We start from the raw sequence: 16,402 nt of genomic DNA on the forward strand, positions 1-16,402 counted from the left end.
CAATCGACCAACAATATTTGAAGAATCATCATCATCAACAACCGAAAGACGTACACATAAAGAAAAACCGGCCAAGTGCGAGTCAGATTCGCGCACCAAGGGTTTCGTACTCAGGTATTTTTTCCAACATTTTGCACCATAATAATATGCGAAAAAATAAATAAAAATCTGTTTTAGAATGTACAGATAGAGCCCCTTCATATAATATCCCACTTGGTATACTTACTTATATTGTACTTTGAAAATTGAAAATTTTTTCATGATTTTTTTTTGTGATGTAACCACAAATTCACGGATTTTGGAGTTTTTCCTTTACTTGAGCTACCTATCCATCTGCCTTTCAGGATTTTAGGTCAACGGGAAGTACCCTTGACTTCTTGACGGACAACAAAATGATCCTATAAGGGTTCCGTTTTTCCTTTTGAGGAACGGAGCCCTAAAAATAACCAACAAATAATAGACTAACAACACTAATATTAGTCTAATTATATTAGTATTTCTCGTAATAATCCAAGATGCTCATGTTTGTCCGTTCAATGTAGGCACACGTTCTGTATCCACATGCAATTAGTAACGTTCGTATTAGGAATAGATTAATTTGTTCGAGGGTCTATTAGCTTGTATGGAATACAGATAACACAGTATCTCCTTCAGCCTTATTGGCTGTGGTATTGGAGTATTAGTAACGTCTTGGCGTTCTAAATAGGTATAGGATAGATATTATGTATTTAGAGGAATAATGAGGCGGCTTCGATTGATTGAAGTTTTTTGAAATCCTTTTTTAATGGGCTTATTTTTATTATTATATAATATAATTTACCTATACCTACCTGCCTCTGAGTTTATCTTTTTATGTACCTACCTAAATGAAATCTTTCTTTTGAATTCAATTTAGTATTTTGAGATTATGACTTAGGCATTGATATAAATTACTTAGGGCTGATTTTCCAATCGTCAATCTTTCGTCAATTAACTTTTATCTGAGGAATAAATTTGAGGCTTTGACATTTCTTCTGTAAGAAATCTGTCGAAACGTCAAATTTATTACTTAGATAAAAGTTATTTGATGATTGAAAAATCGGCCCAGAGCATTAATTTTTATAACAAAAAGTCAAAAAGTATGAATTGTAGGTAAGTACTTATATGAATAAAGCACAAATCAGGTATGTTTATTAAAACATATTTCTGACTTAAGTAATAAACAAAAGTTACGGTAAGTAATAATTATTATTATTTCCCCAAAAAAAAAAAAATACCCAGAGGTCCCATTTAATGCGCTTCTGATAAAATTATACATCCAGGACGCGCGACGTAAGTAAATGTTGAAATCAAAAAGGTTCTATAATACAATGTTATTATATTAAAACAGGGACTGAAATAAAATTTACAATTTCCCATTTCGTCTGTAAAATTATATTTTATGTAATTAATCTTAATTAAGGTTTCGCTTTGAACATTAATATTTTGCAAATGAAAGACATAATGAGTATCAAAACGTCAGTATAATTTTATTATGGTTTTAAGATATCTTTGTACATTTTATACAAAACAATAATTTTATTAAGACTAATAATTACAATTCAAAAATTACATTTATATTTTGCAAATTCATAATTATTAAATCTAATATCACGATTTAGCTTAGTTATAATAATTATATAAGTTTTCAAGCATTAATTCTAAACGATAACATCGCAAACATAGATTTTTATATGAATATATAATTATATTTTAAATTAAAGTAAGCACTCCATATGCGTACGACGCTTTGCATAATCATAATCAAAGAAATACGAACTCTATAATAAACTTTTGTTATGAAAATTATAATGCGATGAAAGAAATTTTAGTAATGAACATTCCCTGGCAATAATAAGTAGTAGGTAAAATAAAATCCAGGCCGAATGTAATATAAACAATAATTTAAAAAAAAAACATAGTAAGAAATAAAATTATTAAGGGCCAATTGCAAATAATACGGTTACCGTTAAATTTTTAAAAGCAAAATGGGTTGTACAAATCAGGGTTTGTTAACATTGGATCCAAATACGTAAATTATCATACTGAATTGTGTAACCAATTTACTTTTTTTGGTGGTCAAAATATAAAAAAAACTTAATTTTGACCACTCGATATATACAATTGGCCCTAAAAGACGTAAAATATACCTAATATTTTTGTGAACATGAAATTTACAAATATCAACTTACACTATTTGGTGTTGTTTTACAGTGAATGTGATTTAAATACATTTCACATTAATAAACTTTTAAATACAATAATTAATTATCATTAATATTTGAAAAATGTTTATGTTATCAGACTTAACATTTTCACATGAACTTTGTACAAAATATTGTTTTTTTTATAGTTTTAATATTAATTACCATCGTATTATCTTTAGTTGATACGTAAACTAATACGGGTCATTTACGTATGTGAAAATTGACCAAATCGTTCTTATTCTAGTATAAGAAAATACAATCTATGTACAGTGATAAATAAATATTAATTTTAACATTATTATTCAAAAGGTGCACTTAACAGTTTTAAGTGCGAGAAGTAAAAGAACAATGCAATCGTAAGTAAAATATAAGTTTTCAGACAAAGTAAGTGCGACCCTTAGTAGCGGTGTTGGTTATGGAGCGAGGTACAGTCGGCGATATATCTTCTACCCTAGAATATACGTGACCACTACTCGGGGAAAGCCTGAGGTCATAATTAAACCGGGAACATGATCTATTGTCAATTGACATGTAACTATTGTTCGAATTGTTCCCTTCCCCATACGTGTTGTCCGAGGAAGGAGAACTTTCATTCTGTGATGTTTCCCCGTCGTTTCTTTTACAATACTGTAAAGAATTTGAAAAATTCTGCTTTGAGCAACTATCGTTTGTGACCGGCATTGTAGTGTATCTCAATGTCGGAGTCTGACGTAATGACTTCTTGAATACGCTCTTCTCTGAGCTCTTCACTGTGATAATAGTGTCGGTGGAATTGAGTAAAGCAATGAATTTATCCCAGAAACGGGGATCATTCCACGCTATATTTTTAAACTTATCTAATACAAAACACAGTTCGTCATTTATTTGATTATTATCTACTATCTTAACAAATATTACCTTATTTAAATCGCTACGGTTCAAGGATTTTAAATAGCTATAAAACATATTTTTAAAATGAAAATCACATAGATCATTACAAATGAAGTTGGTCGTCAAAACGATTAGAAGACGCTTGGACAATTTTGAAGATTTTGAAAAGCTATCTAATGTGAGTATGTTAAGGGTGGCTTCGTTCATTGGAAATTTTTTGGAGGACATTTTTCTGAATTCTATTTCTGACATAATATTATGATATACAAATTGGGTATCTTTGGTATTACATATCACGTAATAATCGTACATGTGATTAGAATTTCCTTCCAATACATGTTCAACGTTTGGACACGACTGTTCTTTGAATAAAGGCACACCATAATTTGTATACAACCAGTCACTAACATCGTATCTGAATGCATAAAATATGGCACCTACAAGACAAATTACAACTATAATAATAATAACTCCACATATAACAGCAAAATAGTTGTCAGGGAGAAATAACGATTTGGAGACAATTTCATTTTTAGACACTGTAGGGTCATGCATCGATCCTAAATACTCTTTGCAATGACTTAAAACTGAAGCGATTGTTATTTTGGTTGATTTTCCTTCAGTGTCTGTACATAACATTTTTTCTGGATCCCCTGGATCTTTTCGAAGCCAAGTATCCAATTCGGCTATACTTTTACAGTCACAAGAATACTGATTGCCTTCTATTGAAACATGCGCTAAACTTTTTGAAGATGATGCCAACAATTTCCATGGGAAAAAATTTACAAGTTTATTATCATCGATTCTGAGAACCGACAGAGATTTTAATGATGAAAACGTATTATTCGCAACATGAACTATAGCGTTATGATCTAAATATAATTCATTCAGATTATTAAGATGCACGAATTCATCTCCTTTTAACTCAACTAATTTATTATTCTCGAGGTGTAATACCCTCAAAGAGTCGACTCCCTTAAAAGTTTGATTATTCACTTCTCTTAATTTTGTGTTGTTTAAGTACAAAACTTGTAGCTTCTTTTTGCCAATGAATACATGGTTACCCAAATTACTGATATCATTACCATCTAAATAAATTTCAGTGGCATCCATAGGTATTCTATCAGGCACTTCTGTGTACCCGGCATTTGAACAATCCACGACATTTGCATTCCATGTTATATCGTGATAACATTTACAGTTATTGGGACAAATCATTTCACAATCACAAGCAACAAAATCACAACAATGACACAGGGCAAAGCAATGACTTTCATATGGACACAGAAAGTCAGAAGGTGACATGTCTATTATCTTTTTTTTCTCTTTAGCTCGCGAATGAACCAATGAACAAAAAGCTTTATCGAGATCTAACACACGCGGGTATTGTCGACTGTGACTTAAATAATTGATCCGTTGAATCCATTCCATTGAACAGTCGCAAACAAATGGGTTACCACTTATAAAGAACTCTGGTAAATCACTATCTTCATCTATTTGATCTGTTCTGAATGCGTTCATGTCAAGTTGTACTATCTTGTTATTATTTAATGTTACAATTGACAGCTTTTGTAATTTAGAGAAAGTACCAACTTGTATGTGTTGTATATTATTGTTGTTTAAATAAAGTTTTTCTATTGATTTAGGTATAGAAGTGATCGTAAGCTGGCTAATATTGTTATAGCTTAGATCCAATAACTTAATGTTAATATTTGAATTCATTTCATTAATATATATTGTATTTATAAAGTTCATGTGTAAATCTAACCATTCCAAAGTACTAGGAAAGCTTTCAAAATCGAATGAAGAAATTTTGTTAGCTGACATATTTAACCATACCAAACTGTTTAAAGAAGAAAATATCCCATCGAACTTCGTAATATCATTTCCATCCATGCGTAATAATTTCAAATTAATATTTTTACGAAAACAACCAGTTGAAACCAGTTTTATTTTATTAGATGCTAAATTAAGAACCTGTAACTGAGGCAAATGTTCAAAAGTATCTTCATTTAAATGAGTAACTTTGTTATCTACGAGACGCAAACCAAAAAGTTCTGTCAGACCACGAAAGTTTTCTCGATTCAAATGGGTTATATTGTTGTTCCCGATATCCAGCGATCTGAGAGACCGTAATTTTCGAATTGAGGTCGGTATTGCCGGTAACAAGTTGTCATTAAGACCTAAATCTTCAATTGTAGTCATGTTTTCAAAGGCATATTCGTCTATGTGTTTAATTTTATTATTATCTAGAAATAACTCGTGTAAGACGTGCAAGTCAGTGAATATGTTAGTATGCACATGTATGAGTTTATTATTCGAAAGTGTGAGAGAATGTAAGTTCCGAAGTTCTTCGAAAGCGTGTTCATCGATTATCGATATTTCGTTATGCTCTAAGTTTAGTTTTTGCAAACTGTATAAATCTTGGAACATAAAACGGTCGATCTTAGTAAGTCTGTTGTATGAAATATTTAATATCACCATACGCAGCAGCCCTACGAGTGTACCTTTATTTATCCACTGACTAGTTAGTTCGTTATTAGAAAGGTCTAATACTTGGAGTTGTTCCAAACCTCTAAAAAGACCAGGGGGTAAAACATTTATCGTATTGTTACTAAGTATAATTTCTTTTAAAGATTTCGTATCGGAAAATATATCAGGTGGAATACTATTCATAAAGTTACTAGACAAATTCAATACTTGCAAACTTATAAGACCCTCGAAAGCACCATCCTCGAGAGCAGATATTGCATTGTCTTGTAAAAATAACTTCGACAGTGAACGTAATTTGGACAAACTATTTTCAGTTATCACAATCAAATCGTTATAAGACATATCGAGAGTTTCTAATACTAAATTACAACTTTTCACACTCAAGTTTTGTTCCCGCGTCGAATCGGAGAATCCTATAGTTTTGATATTTTGCAAATGATTTCTGGTCAGATTCAAAGTTTTTAAACTGTACAATGAGCAGAACGTGTCAGTTTTAGTGCTCCAAATATTATTGTCACTTAAATCTAACTCGATTAACTCACTGAGTCCCGAAAACGCATGTTCATGCAACTCCATAGTCATCGCAGACCATTCACTGTTGTGTGTAGTCACGTGCAAAGATTTTAGATCCTTGAAATTCTCAAATGCACGCGCCGGTATCTGACGTATCTTGCATTTGTCAATGACAAGATCTCTAAGCTTGCCTAGGTTCGAATGTTTACCGGAAGTCCTTTCCGTTTGCGCTGCAAGCGTGCTTTCAAAGAAAAGAATTTCACTGCATTGAACGTGTAAGGAAATAACATCGTCGAAGTGTGTCCGACTAATATTTTGTAACAGGTGATCCAAACTGCTTATCGTTCGGATTTTGCAGAAAAGCACAGCGTCCTCCGACGTTTCCGTCTCAGCTGTGCGGTAGGCGCACTCGTGCGGCATTTCGGCTGCGGTGCTCCTGTCGACGACATAGCAGTAGAATAACACATACACTACAATGTTAAAATTTCGGCGCTCAAGTCTATTCACGATAGTTCGTTTTATTGGCATTTTATAGTCGTGTGCGAGTTGCGGTGAGGCATCGGGGTCGGCAGTGCCATTTATAATGAGGCAAAGTGGGTGATCGCGTCATAAATATTCACGCGGTAGGAACCACATCGCGAGTCGCGTGGCATGTCAGCCTTTCACACGGTAGCAGCGGGTGTATGTCCCGAATGGCGGCTGCCCACCGACTGAGCGGCGCTTTGTGGGCTCGAAGCTCCGCCCTGCGACGCCCGACGCCCCGCCGCGCCGCCACCCGGCCGGCGCCTTAGGAAAACTTCATCTCATAGGTAACAATTAAACATATCAAGCAAGGGTGCATAATAGACCCATTGACCCTAAGCTAAATTGTTTTATCGCCTGCTTACTATGAGTACCTTATGTGTCAGCTTCAGTTTTGTGGCCTCATTGTCGTTATTCTTATTCTTTGTTACTACTTACGCTCTTAACACACTGTTCTCTTATTTATTAAAGCTCTTATATTATAGCCGAAGTTTCGTATGGAACTTTTATTCATTTTTTTCTGAAAAAATTCTCACCTAATATATCTGCACTTAAGGCCATTTTCATTTATACGTACCTACTTTACTCGTTATGTGGCATCGTTATGTACTTTGTACCTATATTTTTTAATATTTCATGATACGTGCAAACTTGGCGGTACTTGGCGGCTAGTTAGAAAAAAGAAATATGTTACATACTCAGAGCTTTTAAAAAAAGGTTCTAATATTGCAACATCTCGAACACCTGTTGTGTTTAACAACTTCACCAAACTTTGTACTTCGGATGAAAATGAGATAAAAGCCTTGCTAAATAGTTTTCTGGGACACCACATGCTTTTCAAGTTAACGCGCATAATTCGAGGGCGCCGATGGAAATTGCATAAGCTTAATCTAAGTTTGCGAGATTTACACTTTTGGTAAGTCGATCAATAGTGGTTTAACTCTAACTTAATTTTATAAGTTTTCACAACTTTTATAGTTAAATATACCTCCAGAGTCACGATCCGTTATTACTTCAGTATTTTTTGCAAGTCAAATCTCATCAAATTACCCCTAATACCTACCTTGGGACAAAATGGCCCATTTTGATGAGTAAGTAAATAACTAATGATAAGAACTATTATTTTTCCGAAAAATCAAAATTAATTTTAAAAATGCACATCGCCAAATTTATTTTTCTAGGCAGCAAACATATCATAGGTACCTAAGTAGGTACCTACTTAGGCAATTAATTTTGTATCCTAATGTAATAATACAAGTTTTGGTATTTAAAAACAAACTTATAAGTAGCTAAGTACCTAAGTACCTACAATCTAATTCTAATTGGTAATTATCTACAATCTTTGTGAGAGCTTCGTATTAAAAGTAGGTACTTAGGTAGATTAGTTTTTCCAAGAGATGAAAATTAACAGTCTCAAATTATAGTCGTGGCAAAATTTTATCTTTATTAACAAAAAATTCCTTTTAGAGTCAAGATAAAACTTCAAAACTAATTTTGATACTTAAACATAAAATTAGTATTTTTAATCAAAATGTGAACGATCTTTTCTAAGTAGCACTAGCTTTCATTTACATTAGATAGAAAAGTAAATAATAATATACCTAAAGGTAAATATTGCATTTTGAAGTTTAATGGCCGGTCACGTCATTAAATCATCAAAAAAACCGGCCAAGTACAACTCGTTCCCGCGCACAAAGGGTTCCGTACTTGAGTGTTTTTTTCGACATTTTGCACAATAAATTACTATCATCCAAATAATAACTATTATCCAAAAAAAAAACACTGTTTTAGAATGTACAGGTAAAGCCCTTTCACGATGATGATACCCCACTTGGTAAGTAGGTATCTTACTTTGAAAATTTAAACATGTTTTAATTTTTTTTTAAATGATGTAACCATAAATTCACGGTTTACGGATTTACTCCTATACTTGTGCTATAAGACCTACCTACCAGCCAAATTTCATGATTCTAGGTCGACGAGAAGTATCCTATAGGTTTTCTTGACAGACACGACGGACGGACAGACGGAGAGACGGACAGATAGACAGACTTACAGACAGACAACAAAGTGATCCTATAAGGGTTCCGTTTTTTCTTTCGAGGTACGGAACCCTAATAAAATAGGTAAATATATCATTTAGTTTTAAAAGTGCTCGTTTATGATAGATCAACTAGGTTTTGAGAGGATCAAATAATAAGTATTTTCCCTTTACAATATAAAATTTAAGTAGATAAGTTTGTTAATAGTTTACTTATTTTTCGTATGTGTGTAGGTTAGTCTTCCAATTTCATTGACAAAATATGCATTGTACCTACTCGCTCTTTCATTTTGGTTTCAGGACTATTGCCAAGTGAGATCATTAACGAATAGAATTCCTATTGAAAATAAGTGTATGCTTTTTATATAATTGTATAAGGCATACAGCGTAATGCTCAGCTGGGACCTTACTTACGAGTATCTAGGTTATGGCACACATTCCAAGGATTGTGCTGGTGCTTTTATTATATTTTCAGCATTTGAGGAATTTAAATGGCTTAAATAAATAGAGTGCTAGAGTAATGTAGTTACTAAGTAAATGTTATGTCACAATTTTAAAATAAAAAGTGTAAATTAAAAATTTATAATACCCCCGACAAGTGAAGGTTACAGTAACTAGAAAATAGCTGATAACTTTCAAACGACTGAACCGATTTTCTTGGATTATAGCTAAGAACACTCTCGATCAAGCCACCTTTCAAACAAAAAAAAAAACTAAATTAAAATCGGTTCATCCGTTTAGGCGTTACGATGCCACAGACAGATACACAGATACACATGTCAAACTTATAACACCCCTCTTTTTGAGTCGGGGGTTAAAAATATTTTCTGTGTTCCTTTTTACTATGAAACCTAACTGAACATTGTAGTGTTACAGTGACCTAATAAAAAAAGTTTTCTTTCTTTCTTTCTTTCAAAACCTATGAAAACACTTTTCAATTATTTACAAGTACAAGATACACAAGTAAGTCTAAAAACCCAGAAAAATATTGGAGAAAGTATGAAAAAATGTCCCAGATTCATACGGAATATTAATATCGAACATGGAAATAGCACTTTATTTCCCCTCTATTGATATTTTGGATAAAGCACAAATTGAGTTGTCACTAACATACCTACCTACTCTACGTATTGCGACAGTTCATTTTTTTGTAAATATTGTGTTTTTCCAACACATTTTTTATATTAATTACTTTTACGATATTGTTACAGAGAATATAAAATACGATAAAGCCAATCATAACATTATAAGTATTATTGGATGAATATAATGCGCTCTTTGTATTTTATTACCTTATCATCCTAAACGTTTGAAGTATAGAGTACGTAACGTAAGTACTTACCTACCTACAAATCTTACTTAATCTTAGAACTTGATAGTTAAGTACTGAAAACATAACAAGTAAGTACTTATAAGAACGCGAAGGCTAGACTCTACGGTTTTAGGTGGTCAAGATATGGAGGTAAGTTTTAAAATGAGTAAGAAAATCCTAATGAAATAAAATACTTATTTTATATGATTAGGATTTACTTACTATGAAAGAATGAAATAAAAATTAATAAATTACTTATGTAGTAGGTACATATAAAATATAGCTCTAGAATAGTAGTTAAGCAGGTACTGTTATCAAAACTACAAGCTGTTATAACTTTACATTTTTTATCAATACCTTGTTACGGTAAATGGGACAATTAACTTAATCGATGGCAGCCACCAAGATTTTTGATAGGAGATGACCGAATCTAGTGGCCACTTTATCTTTGTTTCTAGGGTGAGCAGTTAAGAAGATATTATCAAATTGATGGAGAATATATCCATTTAAAAGTTATAGTCAAATATTTACCTACGAGTAACTATAACTCTACCTACCTGTAGATGCTTAGATGCTTAACAAACTATTGTATTGGTTTATCTACGTTGATCCATTTTAGGCACTAAAGTAATTAAATTATGGTATTAAGTAACGAATTGCTGCCAATGAGTAGGTATTTTATTTACACGTCAATGCTTTTTTCGTTGGTTTTATCATAATTCCAATTGAACCAATCTTCAGTTTATAAAGAACGCTCTCCCATTCTGCTTGAGAAGATGAATTAAGTTATAGTTAGTGTAAATATGTAGTGTAGTAGTTTAGTAAATAAGATATCACACTAATATTATAAAGGAGAAGGTTTGTATGTGTGTGTGTGTGTATGTTTGTTACTCCTTCACGCAAAAACTACTGGACGGATTAAGCTGAAATTTAAAATGGAGATAGATTATACCCTGGATTATTAGCACATAGGCTACTTTATATCCCGGAAAATCAAAGAGTTCCCACGGGAATTTTAAAAAACCTACATCCACGCGAACGAAGTCGCGGAATAAAGGTCAGTCATCAGGGAGCCGGCAATGGATCAATGATGATGATGATTGATGATTGATGGTGTAACGACCTCTCATAGAGGTTGTTGAACTACGAGCAGGTACCTAGGTATACAATCAGAGTCAAATGTAGGTAAATAGGTACAGCTTGTCATCCTGTCAAATCTTTACTCTACATTATTATGCTCACCTGCTCATAAAGGCTTAACAGAGCTCTCTCCGTCACGTACTCTATACAATCGTAGTCCCAATTTCATTTGAATATTAAGCAACCAAAGTCCATGAAATTTTGCAGACATATTCTAGAAACTAATATCTGTGCCTGTGGTGTATTACATTTTTCTAAAAATATTTAGTTTTAAAATTACAGGGGCTCAAAGATTTGTATGTGAATTTTTAAGACCGCGTAACTTTGAAACTGAATATTTTGAACTCTGGAAAACCACAGGCATAGATATTAGTTCCCGGAACGTTTCTACAAAATTCCATTGAGTATGATTGGTTAGTATTCCAATGAGAGACGAACTACTTTTGTATGGAGCGAGTGACGGAGAGACCCCTCTTAAATTTCGCAGCTATAGCCCGCCGTGTCACACCCCACTCAGAGCATTCACAAACAATATGCATTTTTAAATACAGCTGACTTTTGTGCCACGGAAAAAATGGCCTCCTTTCGCTCAAAGAGGAAAATTTCTTTTTCTTTTAACATCGCATAAACATCCTTTATGACGGGATTGTTTTCTTTTTTAGCGCAAAAAATCTAGGAATATGTGAAATTGGGCCTACCGTATTCCGCGTCCAATGATATTATGTAACAAGTGTAAATTAAAAATTTATAACACCCCCGACAAGTGAAGGTTACAGTAACTAGAAAAGAGCTGCAGATTACTTTCAAACGGCTGAACCGATTTTCTTGGATTATAGCTAAGAACACTCTCGACCAAGCCACCTTTCAAACAAAAAAAAACTAAACTCATTAGTTTAGGAGCTACGATGCCACAGACAGATACACAGATACAACCCTCATTTTGAGTCGGCGGTTAAAAAAAGTGGCAGATATTTACGTTCCACACGTATCTAAATTGTAGACTTACCATGTAATATGAATGTAACAAGTCTATGGTATGTCATTGCCTGCATACAATTTCCTATTTCAGATTTTACATTTTTCATTGACTAGTGACTTTTAACCCTAGGCAGCGAGTAGGTACCATGGTCATTGATAGTTAGAAAAGGAATATTTATGTGTAGATAGGTAATAAATACCTTACTCTATCTATCTTTGTTCATATTGGAATTTGGAAATATTTAAAACCCTGAAGGCGTAATGAGTCTTCTAGACATAGCATTATTATTCATTTTAATAACGTGGTAGGTATACACAAATAATTGAACTTATAAGAATTTCGAAAAGAATGCTCAGCGTAATGATGTCATATATTTAGGGAGAGACAGAAAATTTTTGATAGTGGGAACACTCTTTCCCTTTGTTTATACAATCTCATCAGGATGAAAAATTAAATCGCCTGTCAGAGACGTAGCTGAGATGACAGTGTAACGCATGAACATCTATCCTCGCACCAAATTTATTATGCCATCATTTCCAACTATAATAAACCCTATTTTCTACACAAGAAAGACCCTTTTCGTGCACGATTTTCTTTATGAGATACGCCCTTAATATTGGGCGTTGTAAAATAAACATAGTGTAAATTAGTGCTAGAGGCATTGAGTACGATTAACATATAGAATTTAGACATACGGATCCGACAAGTCATTAGTCATTTTCAAGTGATAATCTTCGAAAAACACCATCTGTTATTCCTGTGTACAGTTAGTCTTGGGAGGATGTGTGTTATTCTAAATTTCAGATCCCTCGTATGTCAGAAAGATGAATTGTTATTGGAATCTTAGTTAAAGTCTATCTTATTGTAAGAGGCGGCTTTCAATCTTAGCTACTTCTCACAGTAAGAACCTAATTTGTGCCAGATACTATTCTGGTCTAATTAATAACGCCAGAATTCAGGATTCAGGTGTAAGGATTTTTATTATAATTACTCAGAATTTTAACTACTACACACACTATACTTAATCACAATTTTAATTAATAATGGACCATAATTGAATAACCTAGGTGGTACCGATTTAACAGGGGCTATTAAATGCTTACGCTATTGCTTTGCTTGAATTATGAATTACTTAGATACCTGGTGGTGATCAAAATTTTTACATAAAAACTTGCCTCAACTTCACATAAAAGTAATTAAATAAAATAATCACACATAAAGCTGAGAAATCATATGATAAGCATTTTATAACTACAATAACTCTCTTTCCGTTGACATGACACTTAATTAAATATTCCAATTCTAAATCAAACACCTTTCTGATGGTCCAATAAAGTTCAAGCATTAATTAAAAAGCCAAACATTTAACCCAAACCTTATGGGCGTTTATTATTTTGTTGGCTTATCTACCCGTTTAATTTTATTTCTATTTTTATAGGTGTCAATAAAAAGCTCAAAAACACCTAAAGAGCGAGAAGCAATAAAAGAAGTTTACTCAGATTATTCGAAATCCATAAACATAAAGATTTCCATATTATTATGGCCAGATTATACACATGAAAGCATTGTACCTGATACGTTATTTTCCTATGTGTGAATTTTATACGTAGGCAATGTAATTTGGGAAGTGTTATTGGGTGCCTACTTAATAATTTATGTATTTATGATTTTGTTCATGAGAAGCTATGAATTGATAAGCTTATTGAACATTAACATATCAACAGGTTTATATAGGTAAAAATGATGCAAGGTACAGTCTACGGTCTCCAAAATCTTATTCAATCTGAGTTAGCGGGCTAACCTGGAAGAAATGTGTCATTTCTTATGAAATGGGGTTGGAGCTGGCCAGAGCCGATTCTACCCACCGCTAGCCTTAATCAATAAAAAAACCGGCCAAGTGCGAGTCAGACTCGCGCACTGAGGGTTCCGTACTGGGGTATTTTTTCCGACATTTTGGGCGAAAATCAAAAACTATTATGCTTAAAAATAAATAATAATCTGTGTTGATATGTACAGGTAAAGCCCTTTCATATGATACCCTACTCTGTATAGTTTACTTACTTTGAAAATTAAACACTTTTTTTTAAATGTGACCAGAAATTTACGGTTCTCGGATTTATTCCTTTACTTGTGCTATAAGACCTAACTACCTGCCAAATTTCATGATTCTAAGTCAACGGGAAGTACGCTCTAGGTTTTCTGGACAGGCACGATGGACGGACAGGCAGACAGACAGACAAGGGTTCCGTGTTTCCTTTTGAGGTTCCATACCTAAAAATTATAAATTACCAAATCGATTTAACCAGTAATAAATCTGGGTTTTTTCAAAATATAGCTGCAATATTTAATTAGGTACCTACCTACTCATTGATACCAAACTCCAAGCATCTCAATAGACAATAGCGTCACAATGAAATTGTTACCAACGCTATGCTTCTAAATAAACGGCATTAAAACCAGCTCCTCTCGTCCAAGATAAGACCTTTGTAAGGAAGAATAATTGAACATGATTATGCAATAACGAATCAGTCCCGCAATAATGCGGATGGATCTGGGAACTCACCCCATTGTAATCCTAAGAAAAATCCTACAACTCATATGAATAACTGGCAGAGAGTCACAATCACAATCAAGACATATTATTACGTCAGTGTGTCGTTGCCAAGTTCGAACAAGAAAAATTTAAACTATGTATTTCATTATTTATCTACCTGAGAAACCGTGGAGGTGTCACCAAAAAGAACCTATCTCCAACAGTGGACTTCTATAAGCTGACTATTGTGATGATAATGTTGAGTGATTACGCTATGCATTTTTATGAGTTACAACCTGAGGCCTGCGATTTTGATGCCGTGTATTTAGGTTTTAAAAATCCCGTGGGAATCATGGATTATGGCTAAAAAAGTATCTTATGTATCTAAGCAATCTAGGGTATAATCTAACTCCATTCCAAATTTCAGCCACATACATATCTATTAAATACACACACAATACAAATACAAACAGATACAAACTTTCACCTTTACCATCCTAAGTGTGATAGTAAAGATCGTGAATATCGGGTATCAAAGTCAAAGTCAAATCATTTACTTATAAAAGTTGGGTACCATTGTTACACTTTTTGATTGTCAATTGTTGAATTTGTAAGCTATTGATGTACCAAACGGTGATAATAACTAATTACGTAAACTTAAAACTAAGGCTCCGAAATTTCTAAACGTACCCAGGTCTTAGAATATAAGTTGGAGAAAGAGAGTTTTTCTTATTCAGATACAAGTTAGCCCTTGACTGTAATCTCACCTGGTATAATAATTGCATAAAGCCCTCCATATTGTTGGTGTATGATATTCTTAAGGTCCTCTTGCAAATTGGCCCCTTGCTCGAGTCACGTTTCGGCTATTAGTCCGAGGTATATTAAAGTTTGATCGCGAAACGATCAATGGAAACGCTTTGCCTTTCCATAGAGAAAATATTGTTGAAGTTTTATTTTATTTGAAAATCGTTTGTTTGTAGTCGTGTTCAGTTTTGTCGAATAGGAGCTCCGTTCGACCGTTTCCTCTAAAAGAATGTCCTTCATGACAAAGGATTAAAATACCTATTAGTATAATAGTAGGATTACTTTTTGCGTGCGCTTTTTGCTAATACTCTAGATTTTAAAACTTGCTTTAATTGATACCAATATTTTTCTTCTGACCTGTTTCACTATTTATTTTTTACCAAGGCCTACTTAACTATTTGGTTTAATTACCACAAAATATAATATTTCATGGGTAAATACAAGAAAGGAAAAAATGAGCAATCATTTTTTTTACTTTTTGGATAGACAAAGAGTAAAAAAACTGATTATCGCAGCATAGGCTGCGAATCATTGATGTAGCAGGTAGAGAGTATTTATAGGTCTATGCAGGAAGATTTTTTTTTTGTAATATAGGTATGAGTATCTGTGCTACGAATAACGAAACTGATTGGCAACGCAGCGACCGGATATTTTAGGATACTCGATTAAATTTTTTACACTGCATATCGAATTCTGAGTCAAATGAACTTAGTTTAAAATTTTTACGCAGAACAGTCCTTATTATCTGAACTCCACTGCAACATAGCTTATCCAGGCAGAAGATAATTAAACAGCCAATATCAGGACCTCCAAATTCAATCATATGACTAGCTAATATTACAAAAATTGCATACGTTTTGTTATAAGCTAAAGCCTGCAAAGAAACCGTTGCCAGATTCGACCCTATGCCAGTGGAGTTTTTAAAAAAAATTCCAATTCAAAGCAAAATATAAATTACCTACCAGTGCAC

At 33.3% G+C, this 16,402-nt stretch overlaps 1 protein-coding gene across 1 annotated transcript; it reads right to left on the minus strand.

Moving 5' to 3' along the window:
• Positions 1 to 1,634: 1,634 nt before the first annotated feature.
• LOC123870002 (toll-like receptor 6) lies at positions 1,635 to 6,796 on the minus strand. The gene has a single exon (XM_045913149.1). The coding sequence runs from the start codon at positions 6,627 to 6,629 to the stop codon at positions 2,601 to 2,603; it is 4,029 nt and encodes a 1,342-aa protein (XP_045769105.1). The 5' UTR covers positions 6,630 to 6,796; the 3' UTR covers positions 1,635 to 2,600.
• Positions 6,797 to 16,402: the final 9,606 nt, after the last annotated feature.

This window comes from Maniola jurtina, chromosome 12, assembly GCF_905333055.1.
Source record: "Maniola jurtina chromosome 12, ilManJurt1.1, whole genome shotgun sequence".
NCBI lineage: Eukaryota > Metazoa > Arthropoda > Insecta > Lepidoptera > Nymphalidae > Maniola > Maniola jurtina.

Coding starts and splice junctions, on each gene's coding strand:
- LOC123870002 (XM_045913149.1), bottom strand. CDS start 6,629: ATGCCAATAAAACGAACTATCGTGAATAGACTTGAGCGCCGAAATTTT.